Source organism: Neoarius graeffei, chromosome 3, assembly GCF_027579695.1.
Source record: "Neoarius graeffei isolate fNeoGra1 chromosome 3, fNeoGra1.pri, whole genome shotgun sequence".
NCBI classification, from domain to species: Eukaryota; Metazoa; Chordata; class Actinopteri; order Siluriformes; family Ariidae; genus Neoarius; species Neoarius graeffei.
In genome coordinates this window covers 32,612,417-32,635,273 of record NC_083571.1, presented here as the reverse complement: position 1 = coordinate 32,635,273, position 22,857 = coordinate 32,612,417, and the positions used below count along the sequence as shown (strand labels likewise).

At 43.6% G+C, this 22,857-nt stretch overlaps 1 protein-coding gene across 7 annotated transcripts in view; it reads right to left on the bottom strand.

Moving 5' to 3' along the window:
* tbc1d1 (TBC1 (tre-2/USP6, BUB2, cdc16) domain family, member 1) overlaps positions 1 to 22,857 on the bottom strand; it is a 164,746-nt gene that overhangs the window by 27,507 nt on the left and 114,382 nt on the right. For all 7 annotated transcript variants that reach the window (XM_060916684.1, XM_060916685.1, XM_060916686.1 and 4 more), the window contains 3 exons: positions 19,925 to 20,061; positions 12,346 to 12,543; positions 11,146 to 11,307 (listed from right to left, as the gene is read on the bottom strand). In XM_060916684.1, the coding sequence (XP_060772667.1) occupies positions 11,146 to 11,307; positions 12,346 to 12,543; positions 19,925 to 20,061 (497 nt within the window). The remainder of the gene's footprint in view (positions 1 to 11,145; positions 11,308 to 12,345; positions 12,544 to 19,924; positions 20,062 to 22,857) is intronic.

Here is a 22,857-nt window from a genome sequence, read left to right as displayed (position 1 = left end):
ATTTTTGTACTTCCTAATTGTGTTGGGCATACTTTGCATGGAAGGAAAATTGACGTGGTGATCTTTGTTTACATGAAAGTAGTATCGTGCTAGCTAGTAGGGGGTAGGGCTTTCCTTAATATCATGCAGATGAGCACCATTATGTGCCCGCCCTGCACCCAGAGTAGCTGAGATAGAAAACTTTGAGGGCGATTTTCTCCCTTTTCTGTTTTAAGAAGTATACACTTTCAAAAGGCCACATATTCTTCAAATATTGTCAGATCTCCACATGGAAGGCATCATTGGAAAGCTTAGAAACTGTACTTTCTGAATCTGTCAATAACTCAAAATGCCCCCGGGCAGACATGTGTCCCTGGATTCTGTGATCTGCCACAAATGGTTCATTCAGGTGCGCCAAGAGACTTGTGATATGCTGACTTTGGGGCTATTTCTCATTCTGTATAGACGCAACTTTGGTCATTAGAATGTCTGGAATAATCGATCACCTAATAAGGCAATATTTTGATCAGGGGTTGACACAGGGAGAGATTGCATTAAGTCTTTTAATAAGGGATCATTTCAAAATTAAAGCCGCAAGCGGCCTCGACGGGCCCTCGCGCCAGCGGCCAAGGGGGGCGGGGGCATGCGTCCCCGCGAAATACCTTCCACAGCTTCTTCGGCAAGACACATTACTCCCACAATGGCGACAAAGCACAGAATCGGACACAGAGTACACGGTGCGCTGAGATGTTGTCATGGACAGAACATTTTATGCCATGGCTTCCCAACCAAATTAATGTATTTACCTCATCAGTCACCAAGCTATAGCTACATAGGATTGTCTTCTGTTAGACATCTATTAGTCTGTATGTAACGCTACAACACTTGCTCCCGACTGCCTACCCATTCCCCACAAGTCATGTGTGTTTAAGGCAACCAAAACAACATACTCCTGGTGCCTCATGATTGTAAACACCTCTCCTGCAACTGCTACAGCGCAATGAGCGCCCCCAGTGGTGAAAGTTCACCAAATTTGGTATACTTGTCAAGGGACCTATGAAGAGTTGTTGTGTCAAGTTTGATCAAGTTTGACCAATCAGAAGCCGAGATATAAATTGTTGCCTGAAAACAGCGCCCCCAGTGGCAAAAGTTCACAAAATTTGGGAGATATGTCAGGTGACCTGTTAAGAGTGTGCGTATCAAGTTTGATCAAGATTGAGTAAATAGAAGATGAGATATTGATTTTTGAAGAATAAATTTTTTGGTTTTTCCCATGTCAGAAGGTGGCGCTATGCTGTACATGAGCGATTATGAGTTGGAAAAATAAGTGTCTACAACAGCAACGTACTATCACAAGGTAGTGGTGTGAAGGAAAAGCATTATGGAATTATTTACCAAAAACCCGTTTTGGAGCAATTGCGTCGGCCAAAAACAGCGCCCCCCCATGGACGAAAATTCCCAAAATGTGGTATACATGACATGGGAGGTAGTAAGAGGGTGGCCGTGAAGTTTGACCAAATTTGAGGAAAGATTGGATTTTTTGCCCAAAAATAGCGCCCCCAGTGGCGAAATATCACAGAAATTGGGTAACATGTCAGAAGCCCAATGAGTGATTTGCGTGTGAAGTATGAGCAGTTTTGAGCAATTAGAAGATTTGTTATGAATTTTTAAGCATGTAAAATTTTGCATTGAAAATTGATTGACGTATAAGTTCTGAACGGCTTATCCTACGTGAAACGTATTTAGGAACTTTTGTCAGCCATGTCTGTAGATGATGTCTATCAATTTTGGTGACATTCCTATGAACGGCCTAGGAGGAGTTGCGCCATCTTCGTGGCCATGCATTTGGCACAAAAGTGAAATTACCTCACTTCCTGTTGGGCGTGGCTAATGCATTGGCATAACATTTTTGTCCGGCTTAGTGAGATACATATGCGTACCAAATGGCATGCCACTACTACAAACTACATGGCAACCAGGCACCTTTATGCGGGAGGCCAAAATCACAACGACTTAGGGGGCGCTAAAGAGGCCCTGAGGCCCGCCTGGATCTGGGCTTCTGGTTCTCAGTAGCGGTGGCAGTCTAAGAAAAAGGAGCCAAATTTCGTGCGTTGTCGACCATGGCAAGCGCCCCAAAAAGGGTCTTGTAAAGAGTTTGCTTGCCAAGTTTGACAAATCAGAAGCTGCAATATCATTTTTGCCATAACCAGCACCCCCAGGGGCGAAAGTGCACAAAATTTGGCGTATATGTCAGGTGAGCTATGAAGAGTTTGCGTATGAAGTTTGATGACAATTGAGTAAATAGAAGATGAGATATAGATTTTTGAAGAATAAATTTTTTGGTTTTTCCCATGTCAGTAGGTGGCGCAATGCTGTACATGAGCGATAATGAGTTGGAAAAATAAGTGACTACAACAGCAACGTACTATCACAAGGTAGTGGTGTGAAGGGAAAGCATTATGGAATTATTTACCAAAAACCCGTTTTGGAGCAATTGCGTCGGCCAAAAACAGCGCCCCCCATGGACGAAAATTCCCAAAATGTGGTATACATGACATGGGAGGGAGTAAGAGGGTGGCCGTGAAGTTTGACCAAATTTGAGGAAAGATTGGAATTTTTGCCCAAAAATAGCGCCCCCAGTGGCGAAATATCACAGAAATTGGGTAACATGTCAGAAGCCCAATGAGTGATTTGCGTGTGAAGTATGAGCAGTTTTGAGCAATCAGAAGATTTGTTATGAATTTTTAAGCATGTAAAATTTTGCATCGAAAATTGATTGACGTATAACTTCTGAACGGTTTATCCTACGTGAAACGTATTTAGTAACTTTTGTCAGCCATGTCTGTAGATGATGTCTATCAATTTTGGTGACATTCCTATGAACGGTCTAGGAGGAGTTGCGCCGTCTTCGTGGCCATGCATTTCGCACAAAAGTGAAATTACCTCACTTCCTGTTGGGCGTGGCTAATGCATTGGCATTACATTTTTGTCCGGCTTAGTGAGATACATAAGCGTACCAAATGGCATGCCACTACTACAAACTACATGGCACCCAGGCACCTTAATGCGGGAGGCCAAAATCACAACGACTTAGGGGGCGCTATAGAGGCCCTGAGCCCCGGCCAAGTTTGGGCTTCTGGTTCTGAGTAGCGGTGGCAATTCTCGGAACTGGTGCCAAATTTCGTGCGTTTTCGCCCATGGCAAGCGCCCCGAAAATGGCCCAACAGCGGAGAAAAATAAAGAAGAAGAAGAAGACGGAAGAAGAAGAAGAAGAAGAAGACGGAATAATAATAATAGTGAACTCTTACAAGAACAATAGGGCCTTCGCCCATAGGGCTCGGGCCCTAATTAGTCCGCGGCACCTCCGCAGAAGACTGGCCCGGCTTCGCCTCTACCGACGGAGATACAGTGATCCAGCTGAGATCATGAAATAATTGTTTTGTTTTCTCGAGATCTCGAAATAACGGATGCCATATATTCTCGGAAGGAAGTTACTCAGTAACCACGGAAACATTTCGCGCACGCGCATTTCAACTACCGTGAAAGAAAACCGCAAACATTTCTCGCTAGTGTGGACAGATGCACTAAACTGTACTGGTATACTTTGTATCGACACAGTTATATGACTTTTGTACCGGTATAAGTGTGAACACAGCAGTCAGTGGCGGATTTAGCAAATTGGGGGCCCCAGGCGAAGGTATGTATGGGCCCCCCCATCATCCGATCCGAAACAAAAAACAAAACAAAACCAATGTACCGACTGCATGGTGGATAGGCAGGTAAAGCTAATCTATAGGGAAGTAAAGGTTGGAGAGGAGAAAAAAAAAAACATTCCCCTTTAAACCCTGCATACACTTCTTTACTCCAAAATGAAGATGGAAAGCAGAGAACACGCAAAGTGTAGCACTGCACAAACTAATAGTCATGATGGAACCCAACAGAGAACAAGATTTCAGATAACATCTGTCTTTGCCAAAATGCCAGGAAAACCAGCACTGTTTATTTTTTTTAAAGATCAGAACATTTCAAACATTCTATAAATAAAACTATGTACATGACTGTGTGTTTGTGTGTGAGTGAGTGTTTCTCTGTGTGTGTGAGAGTGAGTGAGTCAGGTGGGGTTTACATTAGACCGTATCAGCGGATCATCAGATTAACGTTTTTAAAACGATTAGTGTGCACACAGCAACACCAATACACGATTTGCGTGCACACAGCAACGCCAATACACGGATACGCTCGGCTCCGCAGGCATCCTGCGCTCCAAATCACTCCGCCCTGAACAGCGAGTGCCCTCTGGAGGGTGCGCACTCCGGCCCTGCGCAGCTCACAGAGCGCGCGAGTGAAGCGCACAAGCTGTGATTCGGGACTGAGTCGCTGTGTGTGATCCCAGCGCATATCACTTACCACTTGCAAGTGGAAGGATGGCAAGCCTAAAGACAATCATAACTACACAATGGGCAGTATTTGCATCAGTATTTGCAGTATTTTCATACTTTTATACTCTTTAATGAAAGGTGATACAAGGCGGAAGTCCGCGCCGTTTTTCAGCAGTCGCGTCACATGACCAACGCCAGCGAATCAGGAAGGTGGATGTCACAGTGACGTTGTCCAATGACGGCGCCAGCTAGAGCTCAGCACAGCGTATCCGCGTATTCTCAATGTTTACACAGCACCGGACCAGACACGATCTGGATTGAATACGTGGACCCTGGCGGATTCCCGTTTCCCGGCGTTTTAATGTAAACGGACAGTGCATCCGCGAAGAAAACGAGACAGATACGGTCTAATGTAAACTTGGCCTCAGTGAGTGTTTGTGTGTGTGTGTGTGTGTGTGTGTGTGTGTGTGAGTGAGGGGAGGTAAGAAGTGTGGACTGAGGAGAGATGAGGTGGCATTTGGCTCTAAGCAACTCCATATCCATGTGAATGTATGTGTCAGTGAGTGAGTGAGAGAGAATGAGACAGTGTGAGAGAGAGAGAGTGTTCTGTGTGTGAGAGACAGAGAGGGTGAGTGAATGAATGAGAGAGTCTATGAGAGAGAAAAGAGAGATTGTTCTCCACATCACACAGTGCGTTTACATGCACATAGAGAAAATCGAATTTCTGCCGTAGCTCGACTGAAATCGAAGTTCTAAATGCCATGGAAACGCCTTAGCTCGGCTGAAATCGAACCGAACTGGATTTCTCGTAATCGAGCTACGCGACCTAGATTATGCGATTGTAGCCGAGCTACTTAGTGCATGTAAACCCTATCGAGCTACGTAGTCGAGCTACTTACTTCAGCACTGCCCCTTCCGGAAGTGACGAGTGACGAGACCACAAGCGGGAAACACAACAGCCTCGGTCGGCATGACAACGGCATGAATCTTTTCTTTTTGTGGCATTGTTTGCACTGTTAAAATTTAGCTCACTTACTGTATCACCAAATACATCTGTACAGCTGTTGCATAGCTGTGAATTGTGTACATAAACAAGTCACTGTATTTGTGTGTGTGTGTGTGTGTGTGTGTGTGTGTGTGTGTGTGTGTGTATTAGGGCTGTAACGATACACCCAACTCACGATTCGATCCGTATCGCGATTTTTGACCCACGATTCGATACACCCACGATTTTTTTAAATGTTTTTTTAAAGTAGTAAATTTGACTTATTAACATTTACTTACTTACATTAACTATTTAATAACAAATAATTCAGACCACTGCAGAGAATGAGTAATATGTATGCAAAAATGAACAAATGTATATCCAAAGACTGTTTTATTTCTCAAAATAATACTGTTGAGCCGGAAGCTCTGGTTTTTTCGGTTCTGAAAAAGTCATTTTTCCAAATCCGTGTAAATCCGTTAAGATTTTTTTTGGGGGGGCTCTCTCACTGTCTCACTCTCATAGGGCCAATGATTTTCTGTGATCGCGGAAAACAGATGGAAATTACGGAATTTTTATGGTGAAACATTGCTCGCGTGTCAAAATGTAACTGCCGCAGAAGGCTTCCGCCCAAGCAGACACGCCTTCAGTGTTGCCAGATATTGCTAACGTTTTCCACCCCAAAATATGTTCAAAACCAGCCAAAAAGCACCTAAACCCGCCCAATCTGGCAACACTGCATGCCTTTCCGGTCAAGTGATTGTGATTGGCTTGTGGCACACCTAGCCAGCCAATGAGCTGCTTGTTTACAGATTCGCTCCCCGCGTCGCAACCAGAATGGCGACCGCTTAAAAGAAATGAATGCTCTGCCAGTGGCGAGTGTGGACGTTGCGTGACTCGCAGAAGATTGTCACAGGTCGGCGAAAAAACGACTTACTAATAGATATAAAAAATAAAAGTAAGTTTAAAATGTAATTTAAATAAAAAGTAAAGTATTCATAAATTGAAGTTTGGAAGCGCCTCTGTTTTTGGGCTGAGGAGAAGTTTGAAAGGGTGTACCGCGATTCTGCCTTCTTGTATCGCGACACGGATCGTGGCTCTGCGTATCGCGATTTCTATTCGCATATTGTTACAGCCCTAGTGTGTATATATAGATGTCCAACATCTGAAGAATGTCAATAAAAACAAAACAATTGAACTTTTTGTGTTTATATTAAGACATAAGTTAAATTGTAAGCAAAAAATGGACTTTAGAAAAATATACAATTGTGCAAAATAAGTTGTCTTACAAAACAGTGGTCTGTGCAGGACAGTTTGTAGCCATACAGTCTGTTAGAGCAAGCCTAACAGCTTGAGCACGGAACTTGTGAACACAGAACTGCCAGTGTTGCCAGATTGGGCGGTTTTAAGTGCATTTTGGCGGATTTGAACATGTTTTGGGCTGGAAAACGTCAGTAGTATCTGGCAACACTGCTGATAACTTTGTTTATACTCTTGAATAGCTCTTCTTCATGACGACAACTGGAAGTGTACCAACACAATGGGGCGTGTAGCGCCACCTGTGGCTCGGGTGCACAATGCACCTCACAGCTCGATTTCATTGTATGCATGTATGATTGGATTTCTCTGGCACCCTGCTGGGACCTTCAGCTCGATTACCGACAGCAGCTCGATTTGGATGTGCATGTAAACGTAGTCACAGAGCCCTACTTGTTGATGTCTTCTCACAGGTCTTCACACGTACATGGTGCACAGCCAGATGTAGGAAAATGTAAAATAATAAGAATAAAAAAACATTGTCACCAACTAACAATATGGTCATCATCATCGGTGTCAAAATGGCCATCACTGGATAACTCTTCCACCTCATTTGTGTCAACGTTGACACTGTCGGTGATGGAAGGTGGCAACAACGTGTCTTGCTTGATGTTATCCTCCTCAGCTAGTGCCACTTCACAGCAGCGAGCTGCTGCTGCTCTACCGGCATCATGTTCAACGTTTTGAATGACGTTGACGTTGTTGTCGCGGTCTCTATTGCTAACAGTAGTTGTAAAAAAGTTTCCCAACTTAGGCAGCATTGTCACATATTTCTCAGCGTCTTTTCGCTTTTTTTTTTGGATCTGCTTGGGTAACTCCTTTTCATTTTCGCGTTGTTCAGACTCCGGTCACTACGGTACGTGTTTACCTTTTGCGCTGCGCAGCGTTATGGACTAGTCCATTTCATTGTGAAAGTATGGGGTGTATGTGTAGGGACAGATAACCATGAACTGGACATTTTAAAGGGGTCCAAAATATAACACATACGGTTGCTGATGTGACAAAGTAACGTATTCATAAGTATTCTATCAAATTTCTGTACTAGAAAACAACGAAATATCTTGGTAATTGTAAATATAATACTTCATTAATAGTCGGTACGCTAAACCGCACAAGAGTCGCCATTTTTAAAAGACCGTGACGTCAGCCCTACCCACTGCACTAGTGGAACTCGTGTAATCATGGCGTCGGGCGCGTCAAGTGAAAGCGACAGCTCTGTCAAATCGTACGAAGAGATCCCGCAAGACACACTGCAAGCAGGCTATGGCTTAGAAGTAGGGCTGTAACAATATGCGTATCGAAATCGAAATCGCGATATGCAGAGCCACGATCCGTGTCGCGATACAAGAAGGCAGAATCGCGGTACACCCTTTCAAACTTCTCCTCAGCCCAAAAACAGAGGCGCTTCCAAACTTCAATTTATGAATACTTTACTTTTTATTTAAATTACATTTTAAACTTACTTAAATTACTTTTATTTTTTATATCTATTAGTAAGTCGGTTTTTCGCCGACCTGCGACAATCTTCTGCGAGTCACGCAACGTCCACACTCACCACTGGCAGAGCATTCATTTCTTTTAAGCGGTCGCCATTCTGGTTGCGAATCTGTAAACAAGCAGCTCATTGGCTGGCTAGGTGTGCCACAAGCCAATCACAATCACTTGACCGGAAAGGCATGCAGTGTTGCCAGATTGGGCGGTTTTAGGTGCCTTTTGGCTGGTTTTGAACATATTTTGGGGTGGAAAACGTTAGCAGTATCTGGCAACACTGAAGGCATGTCTGCTTGGGCGGAAGCCTTCTGCGGCAGTTACATTTTGACACGCGAGCAATGTTTCACTATAAAAATTCCGTAATTTCCATCTGTTTTCCGCGATCACAGAAAATCATTGGCCCTATGAGAGTGAGACAGTGAGAGCGCCACCCCTATACCCCCCCCCCAAAAAAAATCTTAACAGATTTACACGATTTGGAAAAATGACTTTCAGATCCGAAAAAACCAGAGCTTCCGGCTCAACAGTATTATTTTGAGAAATAAAACAGTCTTTGGATATACATTTGTTCATTTTTGCATACATATTACTCATTCTCTGCAGTGGTCTGAATTGTTATTAAATAGTTAATGTAAGTAAGTAAATGTTAATAAGTCAAATTTACTACTTTAAAAAAAACATTTAAAAAAAAATCGTGGGTGTATCGAATCGTGGGTCAAAAATCACGATACGAATCGAATCGTGAGTTGGGTGTATCGTTACAGCCCTACTTAGAAGGGTACCAGTTTGAACCTAGGAGAGGTACTCTCGACTCCGGTGATGACGAAACAAGAGAAGAAAGCGAGGATGAGACCGATACTGATGCTGAGCGTGGGGCAGAGCGTCTGCGTGCAGGTGACACGGCGTGGTGCTCGTGCGAAAAATGTAACGTGGAGTTGCTCACGAGTCCAGCAGAATTTATTTGCTGCAATGAGATAGGCGCCACCCGTGGACTTGCGAAATCGTCGCAAGAGGCAGAAACAGGTATTTCCAACCTCAATGAGCCATATTGTTTATTTACAACTGGGCACATACATACCTCATGAGTGTTACGCAGAGGAAATGAACGTGCGTTCTGATTGGATAAAATTAATATCATGGCGGGCTGTTCAAACTGCGGAAATAGTTTGCTCGAGCTACTTTCAAAACACTATAACTTTCCAACCTTAGAACAAAAAACTTTTGTAAGTCTTGAATAAGGTTCGTTAATGTGTGTTTTATTGTTATATTTACTCTATATATTGCCCTCTGTTCCCATTTAAATACTACTTCAACATATTTCTTAGGAATATTAGTAAAATGTACCGTACTTTTGAAGTGTTCATGAATCATGATAAGGGGCTTTTTCTTTTTTTTTTTTTTGAGGTTGGTTGGGGGCCCCCCTACTACGACCGCTGGTGGGGGGCCCCAAGCAGCCGCCTACCTATGTCTCTATGGTAAGACCGCCCCTGACAGCAGTAGCGATACAGTTATACCGCTACAGTACCGGTATAGAGGGTTCCCGCATGACGTCACCGCGCCGCGAGATTTCGGTAGTCGCCATATTGGAAGACCAAGTACACATCTATTCAAGTACATACATGCATAAAACAAACTACACCTGAAATGTAGCCAGGGCCGGTTCTGCCCTAATCTGGACCCGGGTGCAACATCGCGCAACCCCCCCCCCCCCCCCCAAAAAAAAAACAAACACACCAGTCTAAATCAGGACAACCAGTGTTCGAACTACGGGGGTACTCGGGGGATCCGAGATCCCCTGAAACAGACATGAGATCCCTTGAAAACGTGATTTGGGAAATGTTGGGGGGGTCTCTAAAATATTGGCAAAATGATGTTTATTGACATAGCAATCGTGTGTAACGGGAAGCATTTGCATATCCGAAGTGTTGTGTTTACATCAAAGATAAAATAAACCGATATGACAACGACTGCTGCTGCCAGGTTGGTTGTTGAGTAGCCTGACTGTTTTTTTTTTTTCTTGCGTGTGGTATCATTGTTGACGCGAGGTTGTTTTTTGAACATGCCAATGCGGACCCTGATGAGTTATGACTTCAGACGCGATGCGTGTGTGGAGTCCGCGTGATATGTGCGTAAGATAGGCTTCTCATGTGTTTGGAGATCCGCGCTCCGAGACAAGCGCAAGCACCCCAAGGGAAAAAAAGGGACCCCCCGAAAATATCGGCATAGTTTGAACACTGAGGACAACCATCACATAACTATAAACATTTTAGATCAACTATTTTAACTAAATGGGCTATAATAAATAAGCCTGCAGGCAGCCACGGCGGGCTGCCTCAGAAAACTAACCATTTGTCCTACCTTAACTCGTTTTGCTTTTTCTGCCTCCTTTTTTGTATTTTCGACCCTGCGTTTATTTTCTTTCCTTTTCTGAAAACCCGATTTGTGTCCAGACATTTTGTTCTGCTACCAACGGACTAACTCGTCAGGTCTCGTCTCTCGAGCCCGCGATGAAGGGCAACAATTGATACAAAACAACCAATAAACAGCCAATAGGGAGGTTGCAACGTTCAGGCTCACCGACACTCAGTAATGCACTTATTCTCTGTCTCCCGGCAGAAAGCTCCTTGGTTTGCTCCCCTTGTGTCTCAATCACAGCTGGTATTCTGTAGAAAGACTTCTTTTCACCTTTCCCATCAGCTTTGTTGGAACACCCTAACACAGCACAAAAGTTTACCATTGTAGGTTTATGATGAATCAAGTGCCTCGTGGGTTTAAATTCCGCGCGCTGCCATTATTTCCCCCTAATCACGAGTTTGTTCGTCTTCCAATATGGCGCAGGGTCTGTTTACTTCCGGTTTCCGGTGACGTCAGTGGGAAGGGTCTATAGTTGCTAGTGTGGACAGGTGTTGCGGTACGAAAGTAGTATCGTATCGGTACAAAATCCCTAGTGTGGACAGGGTAATAGAAATACAGGTCTGTGTGGGTGTGCATTACCCTCTCCGACAGCTGTGTGGATCTTCTCCGTGTCAAACTTGACCTTTGACCTCCCGGCGGTGCTGAGCATTTTCTCCCAGACGAGCGTGACGCCCTTCAGACAGGGTGTGATCTCCTCGTAGTCCAGCTTCAGCCGCCTGCTCTGGAGGTCGCTCTCGGAGGCTATTCTCACAAACACACACACACACGGGGGGCGGGACCCATGACATACAAAACCAAACTGGTGCATCGATGCCGTTAAACACGGCCCTGTGTTAAGGTGAGCCGTGTTGCAACAGCAGTCAGTAAGCCATGATTCAGGCAAGTGCTATGACTACATTGTTATTTTAACAGACGTGCATTCATACCAAAACCAGGCATTTATCATACACATCTAGGGTCAACCACAAACACATACTTTCACGCACGCACGCACACATCTCAGACATGCACGGGCTCAAATCACAATGTACCTGAAAAACTAATCTCCATTTGATTTTCAGTTAACGCAATAACCATCAAAAAGGATAAATCCGACACCGCAGCCACGCCTCCTCCATCAGTCTCCGGTCTCTCTCACACAGACATGCAAACAGGAAGTAACATCTAGCACACACCCCTTCCATATTGGCTGAAATGTGAATTAGATCTGTCCTACAAAAAGATATTCTTCGGAAGATCATTTAATTTGAAAAGGTGTTCCAGAGCCGCCGTTATTTATTTCTAAGTTGCGCTTGTCGGTTCCTCGCATTACAAGTCGTCGTCGTCTTTATTTATCGCGCATATGCTCGAGTACAGTGAAATTCCTCCTCTGCATTTAACCCATCTGAAACAGTGAACACACGAGAGAGCAATGAGAGCACACGCACATACACACACCCAGAGCAGTGAGCAGCTGGGGGTGAGGTGCGTCGCTCAAAGACACTTCAGCCATGATACAGAAGGAGGAGGAAGAAAAATGCTGTTCGTTCACTCAACTCTGGGAATCAAACCAACCGGTGACCCTCTGGGCCCAAGGCCGCTTCTCGGACCTTCATCAATGAAGCAGGTCGCAAGGGGCGGGGCTTATGGTCGCAGTTTCACGCTCATTTTGAAGAATTCCTTCCGAACCGTGACTTGTTCTATGTGATTCCATACATCACTGGACCCTGGCTGGTATAGATCGACTTGTGTGCGCACGCACACTGCGTTCACGACTTTTTTTTTGCCCGGGTGTCTTACCCTGCAGTTTCTGGTTCTCCTTCTCCATTCTCAGGAGGAGGATCTGCTGCAGAATGGCTTTCTTCCATAACTCTCGGAGCTCCTCCCGACTCCTTTTCCTCCTCTCTTCAGGTACCGGCCCAAGTGCGCTGTCCCCGCCCCCTGCTCCGCCTCCCACCGTCAGTCGACTGCCGACCTCTAGGGATGTTTCTCCTCTTTCTGTGAGAGACAGGAAAAACGCAGGTACAGGGGAATGAGATATATATAAGTGCTGTCAAGCGATTAAAATATTTAATCGCGATTAATGTCGCGACTGTCATAGTTAACTCGCGATTAATCGCAATTTAATCGCACATTTTTGTCACATGAAAAACCATTGTAATTCTCTTATCAGCATAAAAACGTGAATGGGCTTGCTTTGTATTGCAAAGCATAACACGTCTTGACACAGCCACTGCAAAGTGAAACCTAAGCCGAGCACCGGTGCTAGTAAAAGAACCATGAGTGAAGTGATCTACTGCTTGAGTTAGTCTACAACTCACAGTGACGGTAGGCTTGACATGCTTGATTATAATATAAAGTACACTATTATATTAAGTTTAAGTTGTTCGTTGATAAATATTGCATTGAATCTGATCTTTACTGTTTCAGCTCACTTAACACATTTTGTACTTTTACACTTTCTGCCTGTTGATGCGTCGCGCTGTCCAATCAGAGGCGGCCAAATTTGCATATTACAGGAAGGATTTCTGGGATAGCATTGAGTTTACAGTTCAGAGGGATCTGGCTTCTTTAGACGCTGTCTTCTTAAAAATGTTGCCGAGCAATGTTGCTGGGCAATTGCGTTTTGACTCTTTTCTATTGAGATTGGGCAACATTGTTTCTTTCTGAATGGTTTTGATAATCTCTGGCAACTTTTTGAGGTAAGCCAATCAGAACGCGAGTATCGAGTCATGTGACCTCCGGTGAGGTTCGGATCAGAAATTTCAAACAAATATGGCGGCCGCTCAGTGTCAGTGGAGTGAAGAGATGGAGAGACTCCTCATCTGTTTTTACGCCGGTAAGTTGTTATTTTAATATTCTATATGGAGGAATTTACCTCACCAAAGCTCTAAAAAACAACAGACAGCTTGATTAAATGGTCACAGCAAAAATTAAGACATCGATTTTTTTTAGCTAACTGTAAACTGCCGTTGCTAACTGTTGTTGCCCATTGTTAGTTGCCCTGAAAAGTTGCCCTGTGTCTCACCTAGTTGCCCGTTGCCAGCAACATTGCTCGGCAACATTGCCCAAAAAGTTGCCCCATGTATCACCACCATTAGAGAGATTGCGCAAAGAGGAACGGTCGAAGATCCCTCTCTCTCTCTCTTTCTCTGTATTCTCCCATCTTGTGAAATGTTATAGGAGAAGATTAAGTGCTGTCTTGTTGGCAAAAGGGGGTTGTGCAAAGCAGGGCTTTGAACCAGAATTTTTTTCCTATTGGTTCGTTCCGAACAGAAACGGAATTTTAACGTTTCCGGTTTTGGGTTCCACCATTAAATAGACGTTCCCGAACCGGTTAGAACAAAAAAATTTCGTTCCCGGAACGGTTAATTACGTTCCCTGTCAGCTGTTTAACAAATGGCTATAAAATTATGTCTCTGTCTCATCCAGCTTAAGCCAAATGTAGGCTAATTCTATTACAACCTTCATTAAATAAGACAAGAAATAATTCAAAACAATTATTATTTCAAATGTTGGCGATTTGGATTCTCAGTATGTCTTCCCATCTACACAAACAGAAAAAGTGCCAAAAATGAAAGAGAATTCGTTTAGTGTGTTACCAAAGGCTAGTCAGGCCCTATAGAGGGCTACCGCATGACGTCACCGCGCCGCGAGATTTTGTTAGGCGCCATATTGGGAGACCAAGTACACATCTATGCAAGTACATACATACATAAAACAAACTACACCTGAAATGTAGCCAGGGCCGGTTCTGCCCTAATCTGGACCCGGGTGCAACATCGCGCACCCCCCCCCCCAAAAAAAAACCACCAGTCTAAATCAGGACAACCATCACATAACTATAACTATAAACATTTTATATCAACTATTTTAACTAAATGGGCTATAATAAATAAGCCTGCAGGCAGCCACGGCGGGCTGCCTTAAAAAGCAACCATTTGTCCTACCTTAAAACTCATTTTGCATTTTCTGCCTCCTTTTTTGTATTTTCGACCCTCCGTTTATTTTCTTTCCTTTTCTGAAAACCCGATTTGTGTCCAGACATTTTGTTCTGCTACCAACGAACTAACTCGTCAGGTCTCGTCTCTCGAGCCCGCGATGATTCCCGTGGGAAGGGCAACAACTGATACATTTTTACAAACAGCCAATAGGGAGGTTGCAACATTCAGGCTCTTCTTTGCTCAGACACTCAGTAATGCAATTACTCACTAGTAGTCCACCTTCCCGCTCTCTCCATTCAATCAGCGAACGTCACACAGGAAGTGAACTCCAGCGGGAATAGAAACTTGTGCAGGAGAAGAATGACTTTTATTTGTAGGCTACGGAAACTTTGAGGAACGAAATAAAAACCGGTATTAACCGGTTACCATTATTTTTAATAAGCGTTTCTGTTCCGGAACATAAAAAAATAATAAAGTTTCTGTTTTCGTTTCTGTTCCATGTGAAATAGAAAAAGTTCCCGGTTTTCGTTCCTTGAACCGGTTCAAAGCCCTGGTGCAAAGTATTAACATCAGAGGTGCCAATAATTGTGGCACACATGATTTCATGTAAAAGAATTATTTCTTATTGTTGGATTTTTTTTCCCACTGAATAAATCCACTTGAATTAAAGGTTGGATTTTTCTCTTTTTTTACATTGTTGTCCTATATTAGTATTATTTTAAATTAATTTATTAGAAGCCTAAGAACATATCTTAACCGGGATGCCAATAATTGTGGAGGGCGCTGTATATCAAGATGAGAGCAAAAAACAAACAAACAAACAAACAGAAGAATCACACACACCCATTTCAGAGAATGCCTTCTCAGTTCGCCATGGCTTGGTCACTCTTTTTATGGTCATTGGTGTAAGTAAAACGGAATACTAGGTCTCGAGATCTTGCTCCATCTTTCATCGCTATAAACAAAGTTTAAAAAAAGGAATGCAAGAAACAAAAACAAGAAGTAGCGTTTTGTGGTTGGGGATCCACCCTGTCGCTCGGTTGGCACTTTTAACTTATTTGTAACACTTCATGCGTCCAAGAGCAAGGGGAGTGGTGAGTGCAAACGTTCATGTGAATAAGGGTGTGTGTTGCATCTTGCTGCACTCGCACAATCTACAACTGCCACGATACCACTAAATAGATGCACTGTCTGTTTGTCGGTGTCTACACTGCTTAGTTTATGCTCGAGTCTGATGCGTTCCGAGTGCATGCGCACACACTAAATGGTTCTCTTCTGGCAGCCTGTCAGCGTGTCCTCCAGCGAAAAAAGTGCAACACGACCACACCCAACCCAATTACACTCTGCTGCACATACAAAGCATGACTATTAAAACACACGCCACAAGAACCTTCTTTCGGTCCCTCAAAGCAGCGTTCTAACCTGGAAAATAACTCGCGTTATTTTTACGACTCGTTATCGGCTTATAATGGAGCTTAAATAACTCCGAGGTAATGCAAACCATCGATATGAAGAACTAAAATGAGCAGGGTTTTATTTTTCCTTCTTATTAGCTGTAACTTGTTCATTCAGACAAACAAACTCCTGCTTTGGCCATGGAGCTACAGCGTACTGTTAGTTTCTGGGCGTGGCCTGTCAAGTGCTTGTGGGTTTTTTTTTTTATTCCTAGCTATACATATACAGTCATGCTTGAAAGTTTGTGAACCCTTTAGAAGTTTCTATATTTCTGCATAAACATGACCCAAAACATCATCAGATTTTCACACAAGTCCTAAAAGTAGATAAAGAGAACCCAGTTAAACAAATGAGACAAAAATATTATACTTGGTCATTTATTTATTGAGGAAAATGAGCCAATATTACACATCTGTGAGTGGCAAAAGTATGCGAACCTCTAGGATTAGCAGTTAATTTGAGGTGAAATTAGAGTCACGTGTTTTCAATCAATGGGATGACAATCAGGTGTGAGTGGGCACCCTGTTTTATTTAAAGAACGGGGATCTATCAAAGTCTGATCTTCACAACGCATGTTTGTGGAAGTGTATCATGGCACGAACAAAGGAGATTTCTGAGGACCTCAGAAAAAGCGTTGTTGATGCTCATCAGGCTGGAAAAGGTTACAAAACCATCTCTAAAGAGTTTGGACTCCACCAATCCACAGTCAGACAGATTGTGTACAAATGGAGGAAATTCAAGACCATTGTTACCCTCCTCAGGAGTGGTCGACCAACAAAGATCACTCCAAGAGCAAGGCGTGTACCGTATTTTCTGGACTATAGAGCGCACCTGTATATAAGCCGCATCCGCTCTATTTTTAAAAAAAAATTTAAAAAAAGATATACAAGCCGCACCGGGCTATAAGCCGCAGATATCTATGTTGAAAAATTAGATATTTACTGCATGTACAGAACGATTTTGTACTGTAAATGTACATGTATGTACCTGAACAGATTCTTTCCGAACAGTGCCTTTTAACACGGCAGCAACTTTGCTGATTAAAACGGAACAGAACCAAGAGAAAATAACCGGTATTTATTTACCTTCATTTCTCCTGTGTTTGAAACCACAAGTCACTTTAATCATCTTCGCTGGATTTGAAAATAATTACCAGTTAGTAATTTGTCGTGCGTGTTCTATCTGCTAAAGATCTGCTAATTCTTCTTTGCATTGATTTTTCGTCTATCTTATTTTTGATTCTACTTCCGGTTAGAGCGCCCCTAGCGGTGGAAGAAAAATCCACAGAATAGCCGCACCTTTGTATAAGCCGCATGGTTCAAAACCTAGGAAAAAAGTAGCGGCTTATAGTCCAGAAAATACGGTAATAGTCGGTGAGGTCACAAAGGACCCCAGGGGAACTTCTAAGCAACTGAAGGCCTCTCACACATTGGCTAATGTTAATGTTCATGAGTCCACCATCAGGAGAACACTGAACAACAACAGTGTGCATGGCAGGGTTGCAAGGAGAAAGCCACTGCTCTCCAAAAAGAAAATTGCTGCTCATCGGCAGTTTGCTAAAGATCACGTGGACAAGCCAGAAGGCTATTGGAAAAATGTTTTGTGGACGGATGAGACCAAAATAGAACTTTTTGGTTTAAATGAGAAGCATTATGTTTGGAGAAAGGAAAACACTGCATTCCAGCATAAGAACCTTATCCCATCTGTGAAACATGGTGGTGGTAGTATCATGGTTTGGGCCTGTTTTGCTGCATCTAGGCCAGGATGGCTTGCCATCATTGATGGAACAATGAATTCTGAATTATACCAACGAATTCTAAAGGAAAATGTCAGGACATCTGTCCATGAACTGAATCTCAAGAGAAGGTGGGTCATGCAGCAAGACAACGACCCTAAGCACACAAGTCGTTCTACCAAATAATGGTTAAAGAAGAATAAAGTTAATGTTTTGGAATGGCCAAGTCAAAGTCCTGACCTTAATCCAATGGAAATGTTGTGCAAGGACCTGAAGCGAGCAGTTCATGTGAGGAAACCCACCAACATCCCAGAGTTGAAGCTGTTCTGTACGGAGGAACGGGCTAAAATTCCTCCAAGCCGGTGTGCAGGACTGATCAACAGTTACCGCAAACGTTTAGTTGCAGTTATTGACTGTGGATTGGTGGAGTCCAAACTCTTTAGAGATGGTTTTGTAACCTTTTCCAGCCTGATGAGCATCAACAACGCTTTTTCTGAGGTCCTCAGAAATCTCCTTTGTTCGTGCCATGATACACTTCCACAAACATGTGTTGTGAAGATCAGACTTTGATAGATCCCTGTTCTTTAAATAAAACAGGGTGCCCACTCACACCTGATTGTCATCCCATTGATTGAAAACATCTGACTTTAATTTCACCTTCAAATGAACTGCTAATCCTAGAGGTTCACATACTTTTGCCACTCACAGATATGTAATATTGGATCATTTTCCTCAATAAATAAATGACCAAGTATAATATTTTTGTCTCATGTGTTTAACTGGGTTCTCTTTATCTACTTTTAGGACTTGTGTGAAAATCTGATGTGTTAGGTCATATTTATGCAGAAATAGAGAAAATGTAGTGCTGATGCAAACATGCCTACACACACACCCGCCAATTTCAAAAATACTCATTTGTTCCATGTAGCTTGCATCATCCTGAAGAATGTCACAACAAACGGCTCTGGACAGATCTTAATCTCTTCCTTCTGACAAAACTCAAGAATCTGTGATGAATCAAACGTTCCTGCTTTATATTTTCAGGTTTCATTCCTTGCGATGTTTAAATGTTTGCGCTGAAATGTATTATGAAGCGTGAGGACAGCGAGACGTGACCTTCTGATCCAACAAAGCTCAAACACAAAACACAGCTTCATCTGGAGGCCTGATTCGTTGTGGGTCCGAAGAACGTTCTAGAGCTTCTACATCGGCGAGACGTTCATGAACACCGAGCTTCAATCTACCCTGAAGCAGATTATTTTCCTCAAGCAGCATTTTTTGGGGGGTTGAGCGTCCAATTCTAAGTTGCTGCTATAGAAACCAGACACACTGCCTGATCAATCAGAATGGAGAATGCAGCAGTGCTGTGATGTGGTGTGTGATCAGGTTAAGCTAGTTAGTTAGCTGACGTAAGACTGTATCGCATGTCATGCAAGTATGCTCCCTTTAAAAAAAAAAAACATGGACAGGTGGTGAGATGGTGGTAGTTTTTTCACGCTGACGGAGGTGCAGCTGAAATTCCTCAGTACTGCGTTTTACCTTGGAACACCGGCAACCATGTTTAATCATCACTGGAAACCTTTAATGTGTGTTTAGCAGACTGCGGTTCCTGAGAAAAACCCAACCCTGAGCAAACATGTTTGGAAGCAAATGAAACGAAAACAAGCTCCATGTTAAAATGAAGTGCTGGGACGAATCTTTTCAAACTCGAGTTGTAACGCAGAGTTTAACAGGATTAAAGGCTCGGCTTCTGATACGAAGCGTGAACTTTAGTGACATCTGGCTCTGGTCACTGACGCTTCAAATAAATCATGTGCTCAAGGGAGTCACAGTCTGGTTTCAGCCGCACCTCTGAGCAAACAAACATCGCCCGTGTTTTCCAGCGAACAAGCCTTCAGCAAACCGACCGCTTCATCCGTGTAGAAACCGCCGACGTCAGCGTAAATACAAACGCTTCCAGCGCAGAAACTGTGTGGATGTGTTTGAGAATACTAACGCAGCAGCTTTATATTAAAATGTCATGGTTTCCATAGTAACGCTTCGTTCACAGTAAAGCTCTCCAAATCCATACAATACTCTTTGGGCGCGGGCTCTTTGAGGATGACTCCGCCCCCATCCACAGGGCACGAGGGCTCACTGTTTGGTGGGTCACCATTTATTCATTCATCGCACACGTCATCAATGACTAGGAACCTTCCTGAGTAGGAATTCTCGCTCGCTGTGTGTGTGTGTGTGTGTGTGTTACCTGCTGTCTCCGAGCCTTTCTGTGGCGTCGCCACTCTGAGGAAGATCTGCTGCCTCCAGGAGTGTCTGCGGTGATGGAGTGGACTGTCCGGTCCCACCACACATACGGCTCCGGGGCTGGACAGGGCCGCTACGTCTCTGTGCACAAACAGAACACAGCAAAACGTCAAACCTAAGAAGAAGCTTTGATTTTTTTTAAAAATCACGCATATACTCAAATGCAGGGCGGCACGGTGGTGTAGTGGTTAGCGCTGTCGCCTCACAGCAAGAAGGTCCGGGTTCGAGCCCCGTGGCCGGCGAGGGCCTTTCTGTGCGGCGTTTGCATGTTCTCCCCGTGTCCGCGTGGGTTTCCTCCGGGTGCTCCGGTTTCCTAGTCTGGTTAACACCAGACCATATTACAAGTACAAGTGAAATATGGTCTGGAATCCGCCTATTGAATTTCTCGTAGGGGAGGTGTGGTTTACGATTGTCAACGGCCGTTTATTGGACGTTGCGAATGTCTATCATTTGGCGTATACGTAGCCCATGGCCAATCATGGCAGTTGTACCCGGTGACGTAGTTAGAGCGACGAAGAGGCGAAAGACTATAACACCAAACGCTGTTCTTTTTTTTTTAAAACAAACTTTCGCTCTAAACTATTCAGAACAGTGTCTAAAGCTTGATCGAAAGTTTGGCTCGTATCGCTCGCCGCCATGTTAAATGTGATCCGTAAACAGTCCCAAATAAACTACAAGCTTCCGTTTGTCGAGTAGTACGCGTCACCGTCTTTCCACCCCTCCCCACTCTCTGATTGGCTCCCTAACTCAGGCGAGCCTTTAGACCATAGTTTCCATGCTGTCTTTTCAGATCGGAACGATTGTGCAAAGCAGCATGGGATTTCCCAGGCTACCGGTTTCCCCCACAGTCCAAAGACATGCAGGTTAGGTTAACTGGTGACTCTAAATTGACCGTAGGTGTGAATGAGAGTGTGAATGGTTGTCTCTGTCTCAGCCCTGTGATGACCTGGCGACTTGTCCAGGGTGTACCCCGCCTTTCGCCCGTAGTCAGCTGGGATAGGCTCCAGCTTGCCTGCGACCCTGTAGAACAGGATAAAGCGGCTACAGATAATGAGATGAGATGAGACACTCAAGTGCACAGTGAAATTCGTCCTCTGCATTTAACACACACACACACAGCAGGGAGCAGATGGGGGTTAGGCGCCTTGTTCAAGGGCACTTCAGCCCAACCTCAGGTCACAGCTGCCCCATGTTAACCTAACCGCATAGGGAAACCCACGCTGACGTGGGGAGAACACGCAAACTCCACACAGAAAGACCCCCCCCTTGTCAGCCACTGGGCTTGAACCCAGAACCTTCTTGCTGTGAGGTGACAGTGGTGCCATAAACGTGACAAGTGTGCACAAATGTATATATATATATATATATATATATATATATATATATATATATATATATATATAAATTATTTATAAGATTTCTGCAGCACACTTATGTTTTGTCCCCTCCCCCACTCCGAGTAGCCATTCCAGCCTTTACATATACATAAGTGTCGTTCTCAACCAGCGCCCTCTAGTGGTTTCCTGTATCTCCAACAAGCGCAACTTTGTGGCAAACCTTTGGATATGAAGCCGCAAGAAACAACCGAATTTGAAGGCAGTTAATTTAAATTTGCATCTCGTCAACTGAAGCCGAAACGGAGACCTGTAAAGTAACTTCAGATGCTTTATTAAAAAAAAAAAAAAAAAGCCAGCGAGAGAGAGAGGAAAAAAAAATGCAAGATGTCTCGATGAACAATGTCGGTAAATCATCATATACAAGCTATCAAATTTATTATGACCAATATATCTTTTAATTTCCATTTTAATTAACCTACAGTGCCTTGCAAAAGTATTCATACCCCTTGAACTTTTTCACATTTTTCCACCTTACAACCACAAACTTAAAAGTTTTTTATTGAGATTTTATGTGATCGACCAACACAGAGTAGCACGTAATTGTGAAGTGAAACGAAAATGATAAATGGTCTTCAAAATTTTAAACAAATAAAAATCTGAAAAAAATGTCATATGCGTTAGTATTCAGCCCCCCTGCGTCAATACTTTGTAGAGCCACCTTTTGCTGCAATTACAGCTGCGGTATGTCTCTACCAGCTTTGCACATCTAGACGCTGAAATTTTTGCCCATTCTTCTTTGCAAAAGAGCTCAAGCTCAGCCAGATTGGATGGAGAGCGTCTGTGAACAGCAATTTTCAAGTCTTGCCACAGATGCTCAATGGGATTTAGGCCTGGACTTTGACTGGGCCATTTTAACACATGAATATTCTTTGATCTAAACCATTCCATTGTAGCTCTGGCTGTATGTTTAGGGTCATTGTCTTGCTGGAAGGTGAATCTTTTTCCCAGTCTCAAGTCTTCGGCAGCCTCCAACAGGTTTTCTTCCAGGATTGCCCTGTATTTAGCTCCATCCATCTTCCCATCAACTCTGACCAGCTTCCCTGTCCCTGCTGAAGAAAAGCATCCCCATAGCATGATGCTGCCACCACCATGTTTCACAGTGGGGATGGTGTGTGCAGGGTGATGAGCAGTGTTAGTTTTCCGCCACACATAGCGCTTTGCATTTAGGCCAAAAGTTCAACTTTGGTCTCATCTGACCAAAGCACCTTCTTCCACATGTTTGCTGTGTCCCCTACATGGCTTCTTATGCCTGTCTTTCAACAATGGCTTTCTTCTTGCCACTCTTCCAAAAAGGCCAGATTTGTGGAGTGTCTTGGTAGGTTTGCAGTTGTGCCGTACTTTTTCCATTTTTGAATGATGGATTGAACAGTGCTTCTTGAGATGTTCAGAGCTTGGGATATTTTTTTTTATAACCTAACCCTGCTTTAAACTTCTCCAGAACTTTATTCCTGACCTGTCTGGTGAGTTCTTTCGTCTTCAT